This window comes from Taeniopygia guttata, chromosome 10, assembly GCF_048771995.1.
Source record: "Taeniopygia guttata chromosome 10, bTaeGut7.mat, whole genome shotgun sequence".
NCBI classification, from domain to species: Eukaryota; Metazoa; Chordata; class Aves; order Passeriformes; family Estrildidae; genus Taeniopygia; species Taeniopygia guttata.
The window spans coordinates 2,039,201-2,058,102 of NC_133035.1; the positions used below are offsets into that span (position 1 = coordinate 2,039,201).

Sequence of the window (18,902 nt, forward strand, 5' to 3'; positions counted from 1 at the left end):
GGAGGATGTGGCTCCATTCCAGTTTTCACCAATTAACACACAAACTCCTCTGCACTCTCCCAGGTGCAGCTGGAGGGGTCTCAGCTTCCCTCTGCTCCTCATGCACCACTCAGCAGCAGCAGCAGGAGGGGCTGGGCCTGTCCCTCTGGGCAGGATAATCCCCAAACCCTGCTGCTGCTCCCCAAAACTCCCTGCTTGTGTGGTTGTGGCAGTGCTCACCTGCTGGGCTCCCCTACCTGGGGTGACAGAGGTGGATTGCAGCACTTGGCCTTTGGGATCAGGCAGATTCTGTGCCTGATGGGGGCTCACGATGGGGAGGGACTCAGGGGCCCCCACTGGGTCAGCCCAGGCTGCATCCCTGAGCACCCCAGACTCTCCTGCCCAGTTTCTAATGCTCAGACACCCACCAGCACCCTCTTCCCAGGCTGTCACCTGGGGAGTTTGTGGAGCTTGGGATGTGCTCCTCTGGTGGCATCCTGGACACTGGATCCAGCCTGCAGTGATGGGACAGAGGGGCTGGGCACAGCACTCGTGGCTTGTTGCAGGCAGAAGAGGGCAAGTGCATCAGGATTTGGGGACCCTCCAACCCCTGGGAGATCCCGTTATGCCCACACTGGGACACAGAAACAGAAGCAGGGCATGTCTGGAAACAAGCCAAACTCTTTTAAACCAGGTGAGGCAACTCTTCATATTCTTACAAAAAAATTAAATAAAGGGAAGGAACTTTTTTTCCTGGAACCATATATATGTACAAAACCAACATTATTTACAAACACTGCTTTCTGAATGGCTGTGCACAGGCATGGAGTGGTGGGGGGCAGTGAGGAGAAGAGCAGCATACCCCTTACCCATCCCATCCACAGCCACCCCATCCCCACAATAGAACAGGAAGGCACCCCCAGAAAACCCCCAGTAGGACACACACCTTTTGGCTAAAATAAGTACAGTCTGGGTAGGGTCATTTCTACCCATCCCCCCCACCCCATCTTCTTAGTTTAAAATAAATATCCCCTGTAGTGAAATGAAACTTGAGTAACCCTTGTTTTGTTCCTCCATGTCCTGCAGCAGCTTGAAGAACACCTGAGCAATGAGTTTTTAAGGCCTCTGCTGTGTACCCTGCTGCAGCCCCCAGGGCGAGGGGCTGTCCCTTAGTCCTGGGATGCCAACATCCCTCCTGGCATGCCCATAACCCTTTGGGATGAAAGGATCTCTCCTTCCAAGGTCTGGCACCAAGGTGGTCCCTAAACGTGCATCTACCATGTTCTCCTTTGGGACACGATCTGGGATGCAAAGCGATTTGGTTTTCTTTTCTTAAAGAGTCTTTAAATCTTTCTTGCAGCTTTTTAGTTTAAATAAAAAGACACATATAAAATACAGCATTTAAAGAAAAAAATAACACAAAACACATGACCTGAAGGCAGCAGCTCCTTATAAAGGTAAATCCAGAACATTTGTAAAATGTCTTCATTTATGATAACAAAAAACTTAGTTTGAGACTATGGAAGTCATCATTCCCTTGCCCTTGCTGCTGTGCCAGGTCTTTGTGGCACTATAAAGGTGAAAATGCCAGAGGAAGGGGATGGTTATTGGGAATGGCGTGGATAAAGCAGGAGGAAGCATTCAGGGAGGAGGAGGTGGGATGTCATCCCTGCAGTCCCTTTTTCCAAGGCTGGGGACGGTGCTGTGGCCATTTCCACGCTCCTCTTGCTCCAGCTCCTCTGGAAATCCAGCCATTCCCACTCAGCTCACCAGGGCAGTCATGGATGAAGGCAGGGCATGCACTGGAAGATGATCCACTCAAAGAAAAGCAGCTCCAGCTGCTGTGAGGGGCTCGAGCCCATGTGCGGGCCTGGATAACCCTCCAGCAGCATCCCTCTGTGTGTCCCTGGAGCACCACTGAGCTGTCCTCCACCTGAGCAGCATCCCCAGAGGGTCCCTAGCAAGGTATCAGCATCCTGGAGGAGCCGGATGCAGGTGGGAGCTGAGCACCTGCCTGCAGGGCTGCTGGTGGTCTCAGCATCCATGGCTCTGGGGACTCAGGACCTTCCCATTCCCATCACCGTTTGGCTGTTGCCCTTGGCACATTCCTCAGTGCCTCCTTTCCCCTGATTTGTCCATGGCTGTCACTTTGCCATCAGTTTTCAGTGCCTCCGTGCCAGGGCTACCTGGGAGAGGAAGGAGTGGTTAGGGAGGGCAGATCCTCACATCCCGAATATTCCCTGCTCCAGCCCAGCCCAGGGAGCAGAGCCTCCCCAGCCAGCTCCAGCTGCTCATCATCACATGAAATCCACACACACACCTCCACAAAACAACAAAACAATCCCATCAATTCCTACAAACCCATGTGGAAGAGGAGTTACCTACTTGGAAGGCTGGCCAGAATCTGAGCTTAAACCTGGAAGAAATAAAGTTGCTGTTAATGGCCTTGAGCAGACACAAAAGGTTATCTGGACAGAGCTGTGAAGACACCAGCTGGATGGGACAGCCATGGGTGTCAGGTCTGACACTGCGCCCTTGGATGGGCAGAAGTGGTCTGGAACTGTCTGAAACCTCCTCAATACCCCCAGGATGAGTTTTCTCCCTTACAGCTCAAACTTGCCCCCTCCACAGCCCACAGAGGAAAAGCTGGGAAGAACCCTCGGTAGGACAGGGATGCTGCGGCACCTTTGGATGTTCCCCAGCAGCAGCAGCACCTGGAGGGCAAGTGCAGCTGGAACATCCCTGGGAGAGCCCCAGGGACCCATCCCCAGGAGATGCCGGGCTACCTACCGAGCTGCTGCCGGATGGAGTTGTGCCAGTGGAGGTTGAGCAGGTCAGGGTAGATTTCACGAAGCCACTTGATCGCCAGGAGCTTCAGCATGCGGGAGGTGCAGCTCTTCAGCTCCAGGTCCCTCAGGTGCCTCTCCTCCGAGAGGGTGGTGGGACGCAGCTCCACCTTGTGCTTCTGCAGCACTTGGTCCACTAAGCTCCCAGGCAGCGTTGGGAAGAGCTTCTCCTTCACCACATGGATGGGGATGAAGATGGCTCCCGCCCGGACGACGTGGGGGAAAGGGCAAGCGGACATGAAGGTCTTCAGCTGGGAGAGCAGGTCAGTGAGGAGCCTGCCCACGTCATGATAAGCCAGCCAGATCTCCTTGCCGTTGCTGGGCTTCTGAGGAATGGGAGCCTTGGAGCCATTCTTGGGGCTGGGCAGGGATTTGGGCATCTCTCCCAGCTCTTCTGCCAGCTCAGCTTTCTTCAGCCACTCCTGCAGCAGCTCCGGGGAGGAGCGGGACACTGAGCCTGAAATCGTGTCACAGAGCAAGGTGTGCAGGGAGGTGAAGTACTGCCCCGGGGGTGTCTGTGAGGGAAGAACACCAACCTTCTGGACCACCAACACCTTCTCCTCCACTGGAGTTGAGGGGGCATCGGAAACCCGGATCTGGGGAGGGTTTGGGGCCAGGATGATGCTGAGCTGGGGGCCGGACTGTGGGAACAGAGGGGTGCTGGATGGAGAGGAGGCTGGTTGAGCTGGTGTGGGGGTGCTGCTGCAGGGGCTGGGCTGGGGGGCTTGAGAGCTTCCATCCTGCTGGGTGGGCTCAGTGCTGGGTGGGAGGGAGGGCAGCAGCTTGTATTTCTGGAACATGAAGTTGGCTGAGCTCTGGAAGCTGCTCTTGTCCCCAGAGTCCGCCTCAGGCACCCGGGGCTGTGCACCCTCTCCTGACCCCACCTTCCCTCCTGTAGCCTCTTTCTCCTCCTTATCCTCTCGGTCCCGTGTCCCCTCCACAAAGCCAGGGAGTGACTGGGTGTCACCGGCTTCCACAAGTCTGTTCTTGAAGCTAAGGTCCAGCACCATTTCCTTAGGGGATGGCTCCTCAGTGCCCACCCTGTCAGGGCTGCCCTCCTGAGACTCCAGCTCTTGGGTCTCAGCCTTTGGCTTTTTAGGGATGCTCCCATAACAACTTTCCTCTTGGCTCTGCTCTGTATCACTGCCTGACCTCAGGCTGGACACCACTGAGACGTCTCTGACAGCAGCAGGCTCCTGGCTGCCACCCGTGTTTTGGGGTGAGGAGTCCTCCCACAGATGCTTCCTGCAGAACAGAATGGGGTCTGTGACCTTGGCCCTTTCCAGATACTCCTGGTAGGGTGCCAGGCTGAAGACGTTGTGGATCACAGGCATTGGTGGGGAGGATGACAAAGCCTTGGTGTCCCTCAGCTCTTCCAGCCCTTTGACAGGGGTCACAGCCAGAGAAGGGCGGATGAGCTCCTTGGCTGCATCCTTGACCTTGCAGGCATTTCCTTCCCCTGGTCCCCCATGGGGGGTGTCCTGAGGGGCCGGGCTGCTGTTTCTCCTCCCTGGGTACAGGTGCTCCTCCTCCCTTTGCCTGGGTTTCTCCCAGCTCCCTCCTCTCTCGGGAAATGTCTCAGCCAGCCCACCGGAGCCCCCAGAAAGCCTCTCTGGGGTGCAGACAGGCTGGAAAGCGCTGCTGTGCCTCGGTGCTGCTCGCCACTGCGGACTGTCTGCCCCGTGCTGCTCACAGCCCGGCTCTGTGCCGGGAAAGGAGGCGTGGAACGTGGATGCATCGCCCAGGCTGACAGCAAACCCTGGGTACCCGGTGTTCCTGGGCAGCTCCGCATCCCTGCCTGGCTCAGCATCCCTCAGCGCCGCCCCCAGCCTGGCACCCACTGTCCTTGGCACATGGGGCTCCAAGGGGCTGGGAAAATAACTGCTGGGATCTTGGGGCTTGAGGTAGGTGCTGGGAAAGGGCTCCCTGCTTGCCACATAGCCACAGCTGGGTAGGGCACTGGGCTCCCCCACAGTGGGAGCTGGGCGGTGGTAGAGGGGGCCAGCTCTGTGGGGTGACAGCAGGTATGTGTGGGATGGGTAGTACATTGCTGACCTCTCCTGCATCACTTGGCTGCTGTCAGGCAGCTGGAGCTTGGGCCAGGGGACCTCTGGCATCTTCTTCTGACTCTGGGCAGAAGGATAACTTGCTTCCAGGAACGGGGTGCTGGGGGGTGGCCCGTGCTTATCAAAGGTGACACAGTACTGGGGTAAGGCAGTGGGGGAGCTCAGCTGCTCCCTGGAAGGCAGGGCCAGGCTGGAGGGCAGCAGCAGGAGGCTGTGGGTTGTGCAGGGATCGCTCCTGTGGGGCTCGCTGGGGTGCAGAGGGTGGGTGGCAGGGGGCAGGGCCCAGTTTACCTGCCCTGGTTGCTGCTGCAGGCTCTCTGCTTGTTTCCCGAGTAGCAGAGCCATCCTGGGAGCCAAGAAGGAGGCGGGGGCACTGTACACTGGCTTGGGGACTGCTAGAGAAACTGCCTTCTTCACCACCACTGGCTTCTTCACTGCCAAGGGGCACCTGGGACTGTCCAGCTTCTTTTTGGCCCTCAGCTGGTCCTGGCTTACCAGGCTCTTTGTGCTCTTCTGGCTGTCCAGGGGGTGCAGCCTGGTGTCAAGGCTCTCTGGTGGGCACAGCAGGAAGTTCTGCAGTGGCCCCTCAGCTGGCACGGGCTGTCTCAGGGCACCGGGGCCGTAGTGCAGGTAGGCGGGCGAGGGGCTCCAGCCAGCTGGGGGCTGCTCGGGGCCCTTGGGGCTCTGCAGTGGGCAGGCAAAGTAGGAGCCCGTGTAGCTGAAATGACTTTCAGAGCCAGGGTGGGGCACCGGGCTGCAGGTGCCTGGGATTTGCCAGGGCAGGAAGCCGGTGGCAGGCTCCAGACGAGGCAGCTTCTTGAGAATCACAGGGTCTGCAGGCTCTGAGTACCGTTTTGAGGCCATTTATAGGTTGGTGTCGGTGTCCCCACAGGAGAGCTGAGCTCGCCTTCCTGGAAAAGAGAGAGAATAAGTGTCCTGGTTTGAAGAGCAAAACCAGTTAGAAGCTCTAAGCCAGAAATACAATTTACTAGGAAAAAGGGAATGAAGAACTAAATATATAGAATAGCACAAAAGAAGAACAACTGGCAGAATTTGAGATACAACCTGACACTTGCTGGCTAGGGCAGTGGTTCTGTCCAAGCAGTGGTCCTGTAGACTGATGCAGTTTCCCTCTGGAGGTCCAGTGAAGAGAATGTCTCAGCTGTTCCTCTTGGAAGAGAGGATCTGCTTGCTGTCTGCACAACCCCGCTTATATCCTTGATGGCATCGTTTGGCTCCTCCCTCTGGGCGGAGCATCTCACAATAGAATGCTGTGATCTTATCAGTTAAGTGGCTAAAAGAATGGGTCCTCCTGGAGGGACATCATTTGGCTCTTTCCCTCTGGGTGTGGCATCTCACAATAGAATGCTGTGATCTTATCAGTCATGTGGCTAAAAGAATGGGTCCTCCTGGAGGGACTTATCTCTGAGTCACGAGATAAGGGAAGAAAAAGGAATTGCAGCTCCAGGTAGTAATGGAATAAACCCCAATATTATAACCTAGGACACCTTTAAACAACCTGGTGTTTGGTATTGCACAGTTTAAAACAGATAAAAGCCAAGCAAAGCTCAAAAGCCGCAGCTGACGTGCTGTGAACACTGCCCAGCAGATCATCCCGTAGGGATGGAGAGCGGGGAGAATCTGGCAGAGGAGTGAGTGCCACTTCAGGAGTGTGGGAAGAAAGGAGGGGCAAGAAACCAACAGGAGAGCGGCTGTTACCAGAGCACCCTGTCCCTGTGGCACTGTCCTGCCATGCCATCAGACTTTCTCTGCCACCGGCAACAGACACGTTTGTGCTGCACGCAAGCCCGCCCGCATCGTAGCACTGGAGCCATCGCTGTGCTCCGCGCTCCATATCACCGGTAACGCACTCGGCACACCCCTGCCTGCGGCTGCAGCCCAGACACCGCTCGGCAAACCCACCAACAGCGCGAGCAGAGCCCAGAAGTGAAGCAGCACCCGGTGCCGAAGCGCTGGTGGGAGGTTGCTGGTGCCCAGGACCATGGGACATGGTACCCTGCCACATACACAGCCAGGGCTCCAGAAGTCCAAGGGACGCTTTTCATTATTAAGCTCACAACATCCTAACGGAGGGAAACCAAGCTATCACACTCTTGCTGACCCGTGAGAGAACGCTTCTGCCACACTGCCGGTATCGGTCACCATCTCTGCCTATGATCCGGTCAGCTTCTGGAGGCAGATAAAGCCGATTGCCATTGCGGATGGGGATCTTAAAGGTGCAGAAAAGATATCTGTGCCCATGCCCCCACTGCCATCGTGTGTCTCACAGCCTACTGGTGGGATGATTGGTGCTGACACCTGACACCTGAGACGTATGTTTCCCTAAATGACAGGTCCTCTCTGAACTGTGCCAGCCAGCCACCAAACACACACTGTGGTCTCTGGCAGTAGCAAGGATGTTAGTGTTTCTTACTGCCAATGAGATGACACCTTCAGATATTAAACAGACAGTGAAGCTGCTTTGTCCCCCAGTTCAATGGATGATGTTCGAGTCCACCTGGCAGTGATATGCAGAGGATCAAGGGCAGCGCAATTTAGAGGTACCGCAGCAAGATCCACCCTTTGGGGCTGGGGTTTCTCAGCTTATGGGACTGCCCCCTGTTGACAATCTTCAGTTACAGGCACGCCTACATCCTTGAATATTAGTACAGGCAAAACACTTAGGGATACAAGCCCTGCTGAAGGTTGCAGACATGTCAGCACCAACCCAGAGGTATTCCATGATCAAACAGGGCCCCAAGGAACCATACATGCAATTCATAGAGAGGACACGAAATGCTGTCACAATCTGCTAGTACAAGCAGGGGTTGTGATGGTTTGTTTTACCAATCTCAGAGTGCAAAAGACACACAGCAAGGGATTTCAGTATTAATCAAAACAAATGCACCTTTTATTGAGTGCCCACAGCAAATGTGATAGAAGGATTAGAAAGGAGGCAAAGGAGAGAGAGAGAGAGAGAGAGAGAGAGAAAGAGGTGGGAGGGGGTAAGAACTACCAACAGAGACACAACATCCTCATTGTCCAGCCAGCCAATAGGTCTGTCTTGTCACATCAGGGAGAATCTCAAACTCTTTGGTAAACTCAGGGGTCTTTTATAGTCTTCTGCCAGGGCGGGGGAACAGGAAGGTATGTGGAGGGGACAGGTACAGGACAGTGGAGAATAAGTCCATTGAGAACACGTACAGACAGTCCAGTTCCGAACAGGACAAACCAGTCCCAGCAGTGAGCAGGACCCATTGTTTCAGGACTGGTTCTCATGGGAAAGCAGTCTTGGTCCAGCGAGCACATTTGCAGGTAACACTTGGCAGACATCCCGCTTCAGTCAGGCCAGTGCCCCTGTGTTAGAATTGTAAGGGTCTCAGTCCTTAGGGGGGGCTTTAATCTGCATTCTTGATGGTGTTCATGAGGCAGATGAGGGATCTTTGGACCGACTCTTACTGCTGCCATGGAAAAGCAAGTAATGAATAATGATGCAAGAAATCACTTAATTGAAAATTGGCATGGGATAGTGCAAATGAGGACTGCAAAAGGGCTGTAGATTTATTACCAAAATAAAATCCACCCTTAAATAAATAATTAATTCACGTGCTAAAATTGTGGCTGAATCAGATAGTATTGCTTTGTTGGCTGATTCTGTCTTGGTTTGAAAGACAAGTGTCTGCTAATGAAGGCAGGAGCCTCCCTTGAAATGGAAAATGCAAACCCCTCCCTCCAAATTGTTACAGTTTAGAATTTAATGGGCCCTCAGGCAAAGATATGAGAATAGAAATAACAGTTCTTCACTGTTATGTATAAATTTTAAAAATCCCTACAATTTAATAGGAAAATTAAAGTAAAATGCAGTAGCACAAAAAAAAAACCCAAACCACTGACATAGTCAGAATTTGACTTGACACCCTGGGGTCAGGGTGTTGTTTGCAGTCTGACTAAGTGGTGGCTGCAGTCTTCCTCAAGTGACAGGTGTGGTTCTGTTGAAGCAGTGATCCTTTAGAAGGGTGTAGTTTTCCTCTGAAGATCAAGTGGTGAAGTAGACGGGTCTGGTCTTCCTCTGAGAATCCAGTGGAAAAAGCTGCCTGTAGTGTTGAAAAGTCTCAGATTGTATCCAGGTAGGAATGCTTGGCTTCTTCCCCTGGGTGGAGCATCTCACAATGGGATGATGTAATTTTATCAGTCATGCAGTGACACTCAATGGCCCATTAACAGAAGATATCTCCCCGGAGGGAGGGCGGGTCATGGAAGAGATAAAGAACACTGCCCCACCTGGTTTTAACAGATGGTAATAGAATACCATAGAATGCTTTTGGTGACATCTTGCATTGCAATCTAAGACAAGGCCTCTGCTGGCCACGGCTTTCTCTACTGCCAGCAGCTCTTTCCACTGCCTGCAGATTCCCACAGCCCACCCAGCTGGCTGGCAGCAACCTCAGTTCCTCCATCACCCTGCAATACCACGGCAGCTTGTTATCCTCACACAGGCACCAAATGTCGCTGGGGCGTTGGAGACAGGAATGCGACAAGCACACACCGTGCTCCTGCAGCAACAGCCAAGGTTTCTTTTCTGAAAGGTCTTTTTTATAGGGGTTTCAAATCTGCCGCTCATACAAACGAGATTGACTGAAAATTTTAACTCCAGCTGACTGGCCAATGGTAGGAGGGCATCCATGATTCCAAGTGATTGAGAGAGGTCCCCTGTTTGAACGTAACTCCAATCTATCATTAGTACACTTGGGGACTTGTTTACTTCTACCTTCTGATGAGCTGGGCTGGTCGAGTAAGGGTCTGTTGGGCCCAATTATCTCTGTAGCTTTAGACCAGCAGTAGCTGTCACACCCCTGTACCCAGGGAGGAGAAACAGCAGCCCGGCCCCTCAGGACACCCCCCATGGGGGACCAGGGGAAGGAAATGCCTGCAAGGTCAAGGATCCAGCCAAGGAGCTCATCCGCCCTTCTCTGTCCGTGACCCCCGTCAAAGGCCTGGAAGTGCTGAGGGACACCAAGGCTTTGTCATCCTCCCCACCAGTGCCTGTGATCCACAACGTCTTCTGCCTGGCACCCTACCAGGAGTATCTGGTGAGGGCCAAGGTCACAGACCCCATTCTGTACTGCAGGAAGCATCTGTGGGAGGACTCCTCACACCAAAACACGGGTGGCAGCCAGGAGCCTGCTGCTGCCAGAGACGTCTCAGTGGTGTCCAGCCTGAGGTCAGGCAGTGATGCAGAGCAGAGCCAAGAGGAAAGTTGTTATGGGAGCATCCCTAAAAAGCCAAAGGCTTAGACCCAAGAGCTGGAGTCTCAGGAGGGCAGTCCTGACAGGGTGGGCACTGAGGAGCCACCCCCTAAGGAAATGGTGCTGGACCTTGGCTTCAAGAAGAGACTGGTGGAAGCTGGGGACACCCAGAGACCCCCTGGCTTTGCAGAGGGGACACTGGACCGAGAGGATAAGGAGGAGAAAGAGGCTAAAGGAGGGAAGGTGGGGTCAGGAGAGGGTGCACAGCCCCGGGTGCCTGAGGCGGACTCTGGGGACAAGAGCAGCTTCCAGAGCTCAGCCAACTTCATGTTCTAGAAATACAAACTGCTGCCCTCCTCCCACACAGCACTGAGCCCACCCAGCACTGAGCCCACCCAGCAAGATGGAAGCTCAAAAGCCCCCCAGCCCAGCCCCTGCAGCAGCACCCCCACACCAGCTCACTCAGCCTTCTCTCCATCCCTCACCCCCCTGTTCCCACAGCCTGGCCCCCAGCTCAACATCATCCTGGCCCCAAACCCTCCCCAGATCCTGGTTTCCAATGCCCCCTCCACTTAGGTGGAGGAGAAGGTGTTGGTGGTCCAGAAGGTTGGTGTTCTCCCCTCACGGACTCCCTCAGGGCAGTACTTCACCTCCCTGCACACCTTGCTCTGTGACACGATTTCAGGCTCAGTGTCCCGCTCCTCCCCAGAGCTCCTGCAGGAGTGGCTGAAGAAAGCTGAGCTGGCAGAAGAGCTGGGAGAGATGCCCAAATCCCTGCCCAGCCCCAAGAATGGCTCCAAGCCTCCCAGTCCTCAGAAGCCCAGCAACGGCAAGGAGATCTGGCTGGCTTACCAGGACATGGCCAGGCTCCTCACTGACCTGCTCTCCCAGCTGAAGACCTTCATGTCTGCTTGCCCTTTCCCCACGTCGTCCGGGCGGGAGCCATCTTCATCCCCATCCATGTGGTGAAGGAGAAGCTCTTCCCAACGCTGCCCGGGAGCTTTGTGGACCAAGTGCTGCAGAAGCACAAGTTGGAGCTGCGTCCCACCACCCTCTCGGAGGAGAGGCACCTGAGGGACCTGGAGCTGAAGAGCTGCACCTACTGCATGCTGAAGCTCCTGGCGATCAAGTGGCTTCGTGAAATCTACCCTGACCTGCTCAACCTCCACTGGCACAACTCCATCCGGCAGCAGCTCGGTAGGTAGCCTGGAAATGGCCACAGCACCGTCCCCAGCCTTGGAAAAAGGGACTGCAGGGATGACATCCCACCTCCTCCTCTCTGAATGCTTCCTCCTGCTTTATCCACGCCATTCCCAATAACCATCCCCTTCCTCTGGCATTTTCACCTTTATAGTGCCACAAAGACCTGGCACAGCAGCAAGGGCAAGGGAATGATGACTTCCATAGTCCCAAACTAAGTTTTTTGTTATCATAAATGAAGACATTTTACAAATGTTCTGGATTTACCTTTATAAGGAGCTGCTGCCTTCAGGTCATGTGTTTTGTGTTATTTTTTTCCTTAAGTATTGTAATTTATATGTGTCTTTTTATTTAAACTAAAAAGCTGCATGAAAGATTTAAAGACTCCTAAAGAAAAGAAAACCAAATCGCTTTGCATCCCAGATCGTGTCCCAAAGGAGAACATGGGAGATGCACGTTTAGGGACCACCTTGGTGCCAGACCTTGGAAGGAGGGATCCTTTCATCCCAAAGGGTTACGGGCATGCCAGGAGGGATGTTGGCATCCCAGGACTAAGGGACAGCCCCTCGCCCTGGGGGCTGCAGCAGGGTACACAGCAGAGGCCTTAAAAACTCATTGCTCAGGTGTTCTTCAAGCTGCTGCAGGACATGGAGGAACAAAACAAGGGTTACTCAAGTTTCATTTCACTACAGGGGATATTTATTTTAAACTAAGAAGATGGGGTGGGGGGGATGGGTAGAAAAGACCTTACCCAGACTGTGCTTATTTTAGCCAAAAGGTGTGTGTCCTACTGGGGGTTTTCTGGGGGTGCCTTCCTGTTTTATTGTGGGCATGGGGTGGCTATGGATGGGATGGGTAAGGGGTATGCTGCTCTTCTCCTCACTCCTCCCACCACTCCATGCCTGTGCACAGCCATTCAGAAAGCAATGTTTGTAAATAATGTTGGTTTTGTACATATATATGGTTCCAGGAAAAAAAGTTCCTTCCCTTTATTTAATTTTTTTGTAAGAATATGAAGAGTTGCCTCACCTGGTTTAAAAGAGTTTGGCTTGTTTCCAGACATGCCCTGCTTCTGTTTCTGTGTCCCAGTGTGGGCATAACAGGATCTCCCAGGGGTTGGAGGGTCCCCAAATCCTGATGCACGTGCCCTCTTCTGCCTGCAACAAGCCACGAGCGCTGTGCCCAGCCCCTCTGTCCCATCACTGCAGGCTGGATCCAGTGTCCAGGATGCCACCACAGGAGCACATCCCAGGCTCCACAAACTCCCCAGGTGACAGCCTGGGAAGAGGGTGCTGGTGGGTGTCTGAGCATCAGAAACTGGGCAGGAGAGTCTGGGGTGCTCAGGGATGCAGCCTGGGCTGACCCAGTGGAGGCCCCAGAGTCCCTCCCCATTGTGAGCCTCCAGCAGGCACAGAATCTGCCTGATCCCAAAGGCCAAGTGCTGCAATCCACCTCTGTCACCCCAGGTAGGGGAGCCCAGCAGGTGAGCACTGCAACAACCACACAAGCAGGGAGTTTTGGGGAGCAGCAGCAGGGTTTGGGGATCATCCTGCCCAGAGGGACAAGCCCAACCCCTCCTGCTTCTGCTGCTGCTGAGTGCTGCATGAGGAGCAGAGGGAAGCTGAGACCCCTCCAGCTGCACCTGGGAGAGTGCAGAGGAGTTTGTGTGTTAATTGGGGACAGCTGGAATGGAGCCACATCCTCCCCCTGGGAATGCAGATAAAAGGCAGGGTCTGGCTGGGCCTTGGTGCTCTCTTCTGCAGGGGTGCTGCCAGGTGAGGGGTGCTGGTGGTCCTGGCCCTCCTTGGGAAGGTTTCTGTGGGCCAGGTGTGTGTTTGGGGCAGGGAATGAGGTCATGTCTGAGCCCAGGGCTGGTTCCATCCCTGTGCTGCCCTGGGAGCTTCCCAGGAGGTGCTGAGGCTTGGCACAGGCTTTCCTGGGCTGGGAGGCTGCTGGGGAGCAGGAGGGGGTTTGATGAGGAGCTCTGGGGATGGGAAGCTTGGGAAGGGGCCAGGCCCTGGGATGTGGGAGCTGCAGAGCCCCACCCTAAATCTGCTGCTGTCCCTCTCCACAGCTGAGCTCTCGCTGTGGCCCTGCCAGGATGGGCCGAGGGGTTGGAGCACCGAGCCCCCCGGACGCTGCTGCTGCCCTGCGGGCAGGAACGATGCTCCGTGCTGAGAGGGAAGGGGCTGCGGGCACAGCCCCGTGTCCTGCTGCCCGCGGGGCTGTCCCTGCCCGCAGGCTGTGGTGCAGAGCCTTCCTGCTGCTGGCCGTGTGCGTGTGTGCCACTGCTGTCCCCTACGGCCTGGGCGCTCTGGCTGCTGTCACCTGGGGTCCCCCGGGCTCCTCGGCCTCCCAGAGAGGGAGCCCCAGCACGGCAGAGCAGGTGGTGGCCTCTGCTCTGCCCAGGCAAGGGACACCCAGCTCGGCCGGGCTGAGCCCTGGCACGGTGGAGGTGCCCCCTGCCCTGACACCAGAGGGGCTCTGGGGCACTGCTGGCACTGCCCTACCTGGGGCAGCTGCTCCCTCGGTGGGTGCTCTGCTGGCCCCGGTTCCAGGAAATGGCTCTGGACTCCTGGGTGCTGTCCTGGCATCACTTCCTACCACTGCCACAGCTCCTGGTGCCCACAGTCAGCAGGGGCTGCCTTCTTCCCTGCCCACGGTGGCATCTGGGGCTCCTGATGTCACCTCGGGGATAGAGAGTGAGTGGCCTTCTCCCCCTGCACTGCCGATGTCCCCTGGAGCCTCCCCAGCACAGCCCAGGGCTCCCTGCCCTGCAGGTCCCACCGTGCCTGGGATCAGCTCCACAGCCATCGGTGCCATCCCAGAGCTTGGACAGACGGCTGTGATGGAAGGATCCAGGCACAGCAAGCCCGGGACAGCATCTGTGGGCCCCGTTCCCACTGCAGCAGGACCTGCAGGGCCCAGCCCTGCCAGCCCAGGCTCTGTGCCTCCCCCCTGCTCCCCACAGCCAGCTCTGCAGCGTGGCTCTGAGCCTGGGCACCGCCCTGCCACCCGCAGCAGCGTGACATCTGCATCCTGCCCGCCCACTTCTCCTGGCGCTGGGCGTGTGGCCAGCTCCCTGCTCAGCTCCCAGACCCTGGCTGTGCCCACAGCAGTCACCCTCGATGCCCACGTCGTGTCCAGTGGCCCCAGCACTTCCCAGCGCTCCTCCCCAGCCAGGGAGCCTCTCCCTGCAGGCACCAGAGCGGCCTCCAGCCCGGCTGAGCTGCTGAGCGAGGGCAGAGCTGGCTCCCCAGGGATGGAACCCCCTGCACCCCTCCCCTCCAGCCTCCCCCTGCCCGCAGCGCCTGTGCACGTGCTGCCCCTGCAATTCCGGCTGCTGGGCATCGCTTTCGCCCCGGCTCTGGGCAGCAGGAATTCCCAGAGCTACCGGCAGCTGGAGGCAGATGTGAGACTGATGGTGGGTGCTGCAGGTGGCTGGGACACATTTGGCACTTTGGGCTGCGGGGTGGTGCCAGGCCCTGCTGGGGGAGTCGCCTGTGTGCTGCAGCAGCCCTTGGTTGGTTGTTGCCCACCTGGGCATGGTGGAGGTGGGTGAACCCCTGGCGCTGCTCCGCTGGAGCTTGGTCTGAGGTGGGACTGGGCTCCCCTCACCTCTGGCAGCCCCCAGGGCCATGGCACATGGTATTATTGCCAGGATGCTGTGGCTGCTCTGGGTGTCCCAGCTCATCCCCAGGCATTCCCAGAGGGCTGGCACTCCCTGGGGTGCCAGGGTGCCCTCCCCAGGCTGGCTGAGCTGACTTCCCCGTATTTATTGTCCCCTCTTTGTACATGTGTGGGAGCTTGGGAAACCTTCCCAATTAATTACCAGCTGCTTCTCCCTTCCAGCTCAACCAGATGCTGTCCAGCTACCAGAGCTTCCTGCAGGCAAATGTCCTCGAGTTCCTGTGAGTGTGGGGCTGGGTTCTGAGGCAGCAGTGGCCTGAGGGAGCCACCCTGGCCCTAAGGCAGTCCTGTGTGGAAGAGCAACTGGTTACACGTAACTTTGACAGAGACTCTGTTCTCTTGGGAAAGGTGCATGCCAGAGGAATGGCTGCAGCCATAACCAGCACGTGTGAAAGAATGTTTTTCCTTTGCTCCCAGAAGGCTGGGAGGTGGATGTTGGAGTGAATGGCTGATAAGGGCAGCAACCTCTGCTCTAACCAATGCTTCTTGGTGTAGGCTGTTTTGGCTTTCCTCCTGGGTGTTCCTGAGACTTTCTTCAACCTTTCCCATAGCAGATATAAATAAATACTGGGGTGTGTGTAATAAGGATGGATCCTGCTGGAAGCAGCAGTGGTCTCTGTTTTTGTCCAAGCTGCTGCAGGTTTGGCTTGGAGGGAAGGGTCAGCCCAGGAAACTGCTCCAGACAGGTCATTGTGAGGGGCTACACTCCCTCACTGGTGTCATCATGCCAAGGGATCCCTGTCTGAGTTCCTGGAGAAAAGCACCTGGAGAAAAAAGAGGCAGCAGGTGTGCTGCCCACTGTCTCCTCTCTCTGCCAGGAATGGCTCAGTGGTGGTGCGAGGGGAGGTTCTGTTCCGGGGGGATGCTCCTGCTCCCACCAGCTCCCACCTCATCCGGACAGTCGTCACAGAGGCCAGCAAGGGAAGGAGCATCTTCAGCTGGCAGCTGGAGCCCCAGTCTGTCCAGTCCGGTGGTGAGTCCTGAAGCTCTTCCCACAGCAGGGCTGCTGCCAAGCAGCCTCCTCGTGCCTCTCTCAAAGCCAAAACCCGCTCAGTTTGGGTTCCAGGCTTTTCCTTCCCTTGACATCCCTTCTCCTGGCCTGTGTAAAACCTGTGTGAGGGTGTCAAGGGTGGTGGAGTGCACATCTGGAGCAGCTGGACCTGTGTGGGCCAGAGCTTCTGCTCGGCTCCCTGGCCTCCCCTCTCTGCCCCGGCTCTCCTGTGCTGGGAAATGCCACATCCCAACCCCTTCCCACATCCAAAGGGATTCCTCCTCGCTCAGTGCCCTGCTGCTTCCTGCCTTTGCTGTGCGGCCACAGATGAGCCCAAGGCTGGGCAGTATCTCCCAAGGGCGCTGGAGGAACAGGTATGAGCAGGACTCTTCCAAACTCCCTTAGGCTTCAGCCTGGAGAACCTGGAGCCCGAGAAGCTGTCCATCTCCCTCACCGGCTCCCAGCTTGGGGTGAGCGGGATGGATCCTCTGGACAGGCTGGTCAGAGAGGTATGCCAGGCCTTGGGGGCTCCTCCAAAGGTGCTGCTGGGAGAATGGGCACAGGCTGCCTGGGGGTGGAGTAACCTGTGCTAAACAGGGAAGGTGTGAGCTGTTCTCTTCTCCCTGCCCAGGTAACCGCAGCTGCCAGTGCCCTCTACCACGTCAGGAACTTCACCATCTCCCAGCTCAGGTATGGGATGCAGCCACTCCTCTGCCAACCTCTTCATTTCCCTGCCTTCACTCTCTCCTGTGCCCTCTGCAGCTAATTAGCTGTGCTGCAAGGATGGAGAGGATGGGAGAAGCTGGGAGGGGATGTGCAGCTGGAGCAAACTGTAACTGAGCACCTTGTGTGGGCTCTCAGGGGAAAAGCACCAGGAAAGGTGCTGGAGCTGGGTCCCAACCCTCCTGCCTTGCTCAGAGCTCTTCTCTCCCCTCAGAGACCTGGGTGGGAACACGGAGATCACTGGAGACCTCTACCTAGACACGGTTGTCCACGCTGACATTACGGAGGTTCTGGAAGCCCTGACTGCGCTCTCGGGCCTCTCCCTGGACCTGAGCTCCCTCTCGGTGGAGGGTAAGGACAGTCCCCGGGTGTGCTGTGGGCAGGGTGGCTGCCAAATCTGCCCAGCCAGCACTTGTTCCTTGCTCCTTCAGGGTCCAAGCTCGCTCTGCACGTGTACCCTCTCTCCTTGGTCGTCACCAACAGACACTTCAGCCAGGAGCTCTGGGATCCGCTCTCTGCCGAGCACCACAATCTCTCCAGGGACCTTGGCGATGCGGTAGGAATGGGGCTGCTGGGAAGAGGGGATGAAGGTCCCCCCAGCAGGGTGAGAGGAAGAGGCATGGGGGGAAGAGGGGCTGCTTTGGGGTGTCCAAACAGCTGAGCTGAGCACAGCCTTTCTTCCAGGTGGCGAGAGCCCTGAGGGATTACCCCACCTTCCTGACAGCGATCATCAAAGGATTCCTGTGAGTGGGGCAGCGGTTCTTTCTGCTGGGCCAGGGAGGTCTCCCTTCAGATCTCAGCCAGCAGCTCACGGCTGACAGCGGCAGGTTTTGGCTCCAGAAGGGTTTGCAGAGGAAGCTGAGGTCAAGCATTTAGCCATTGGATCAGTGGTGATGTGCTGGACCTCCAGGGATGTCCCTTCCATCCCAGGGCTCCCTGGGTGTGGAGATCTCTTCCTATTGAGCAAAACCCCCTGGGAGGAGGCTGGGAGTGCCCACCCCATGCCACTGTGGGGTCATGGTGGGACTGGCAGCTGCTGCAGCTCCTCCCAACCCTGTCTGCAGGCCTGGCTCCTTGATCTGCCATGGGAACGTGATCTTCCGTCACCCCGCTCCCACCAGTGTGGAGGTTCTGGAGACACTTGTGCGCTCGGTTGGGCCAAACCAGGCTTTGGCTGGCTCTGACATCCAGGTGGATCCACACTCTCTGTCTGTGGGAGGTAAGCTCCCCTCTGGGCCGTGGTTCTGTGAGCTCCACAGGCCCCAGGCCTCCACTGTGAGCAGAGCAGATCCACAGCTGAGCCCGTCCTGATCCCTGCTGTGCAGAGAGGCTCTGTTGTCTTGGCTGGTGTGGGGAGCAGAAAGGAAAATGTCAGCAGCAGCTGTGCCCTTGCCCTCTGCATGGCCTGGGGCAGGGGGGTTGGAGACCTTCTGCTGCAGGACTGGTGTAGGGTAGGAGGAACAGGCATGGAGGGTGTGGAGCGGATGTTCTGCAATCCCCTGTGTTTGTCCTGGAGCAGAGGGGGTGGCTGGCACCCCGTGGGGCAGAGCTGGCTGCCCCAGGCTCTAAAAGCTGTGCTCTGCTCCAGAGGACACCCTGGACCCTCCCAGGCCCCAGCCGGGCTTCCCAGCCTACGGAGTGGCCATCATGGTCATCGGTGGCCTCTGCATCATCGCTGCGCCCGTCGTGCTCGTGGTAAGGGCGAGTTCTGTCTGCTGGGCTGCACCAGCAGCTGAGCCCTTGTGTGGGGTGGGCTGAGGGGCTCTGTGGGGCCAGGTAGGGCTGCAGCCCCTGTGCTCTCCTCCCCAGTGCCTGGGGACCAAGAGGCTGGGCTGGCAGGATGGAAGAGCCCTTTGGGACAGGAGAGACCCTGAAGTGGGGATGCAGACATTGGAAATGGATAACCAGGGCTTCTGGACAGAGGTGAGAGGCCTTTGCAGCCCTTGGCTTTTCTTCTGTGCCTGGGAGCTGCTGTTTCTGCAGCTCACAGGTTCTTCTGTTACCTGCTGCTGATGATCTCTGGGGCTGGAGAAACCTGTGGGGAGCTGGAGGGAAGGGAGCTCATTCCTGCCTTCCCTGGAGCTGTTTAAAGTGACTTCTTCCCTCTGCCTTGCAGGACCCTGAGGATGGTCACTTTGAGTGGCAGAGCACTTCTGCCTGA

The 18,902-nt window shown here is 56.6% G+C and overlaps 2 protein-coding genes across 3 annotated transcripts in view; one reads left to right on the forward strand and one right to left on the reverse strand.

Moving 5' to 3' along the window:
• Positions 1-18,902, forward strand: part of LOC121470534 (uncharacterized protein C15orf39 homolog) — a 29,463-nt gene extending 10,561 nt beyond the window's left edge. The window contains 14 exon segments of the mRNA XM_072934013.1: positions 9,755-9,981; positions 10,714-11,050; positions 11,053-11,334; positions 14,646-14,761; positions 15,190-15,248; positions 15,846-16,000; positions 16,424-16,527; positions 16,650-16,708; positions 16,956-17,092; positions 17,173-17,297; positions 17,426-17,484; positions 17,806-17,960; positions 18,330-18,436; positions 18,858-18,902. Coding sequence (XP_072790114.1) covers positions 9,755-9,981; positions 10,714-11,050; positions 11,053-11,334; positions 14,646-14,761; positions 15,190-15,248; positions 15,846-16,000; positions 16,424-16,527; positions 16,650-16,708; positions 16,956-17,092; positions 17,173-17,297; positions 17,426-17,484; positions 17,806-17,960; positions 18,330-18,436; positions 18,858-18,902 — 1,967 coding nt within the window.
• LOC140684789 (uncharacterized protein C15orf39 homolog) lies at positions 643-6,457 on the reverse strand. Of its 2 annotated transcripts, none has more exons than XM_072933980.1 (3): positions 2,770-6,457; positions 2,361-2,395; positions 643-2,161 (listed from the first exon to the last, which is right to left on the reverse strand). In XM_072933980.1, exons 1-2 carry the CDS (start codon positions 5,753-5,755, stop codon positions 2,361-2,363), a joined length of 3,021 nt encoding a protein of 1,006 aa, XP_072790081.1. In that variant the 5' UTR covers positions 5,756-6,457; the 3' UTR covers positions 643-2,161. The 2 variants fall into 2 exon arrangements, with proteins under 2 accessions (XP_072790081.1, XP_072790082.1); XM_072933981.1 differs by having other exon boundaries at positions 643-2,165.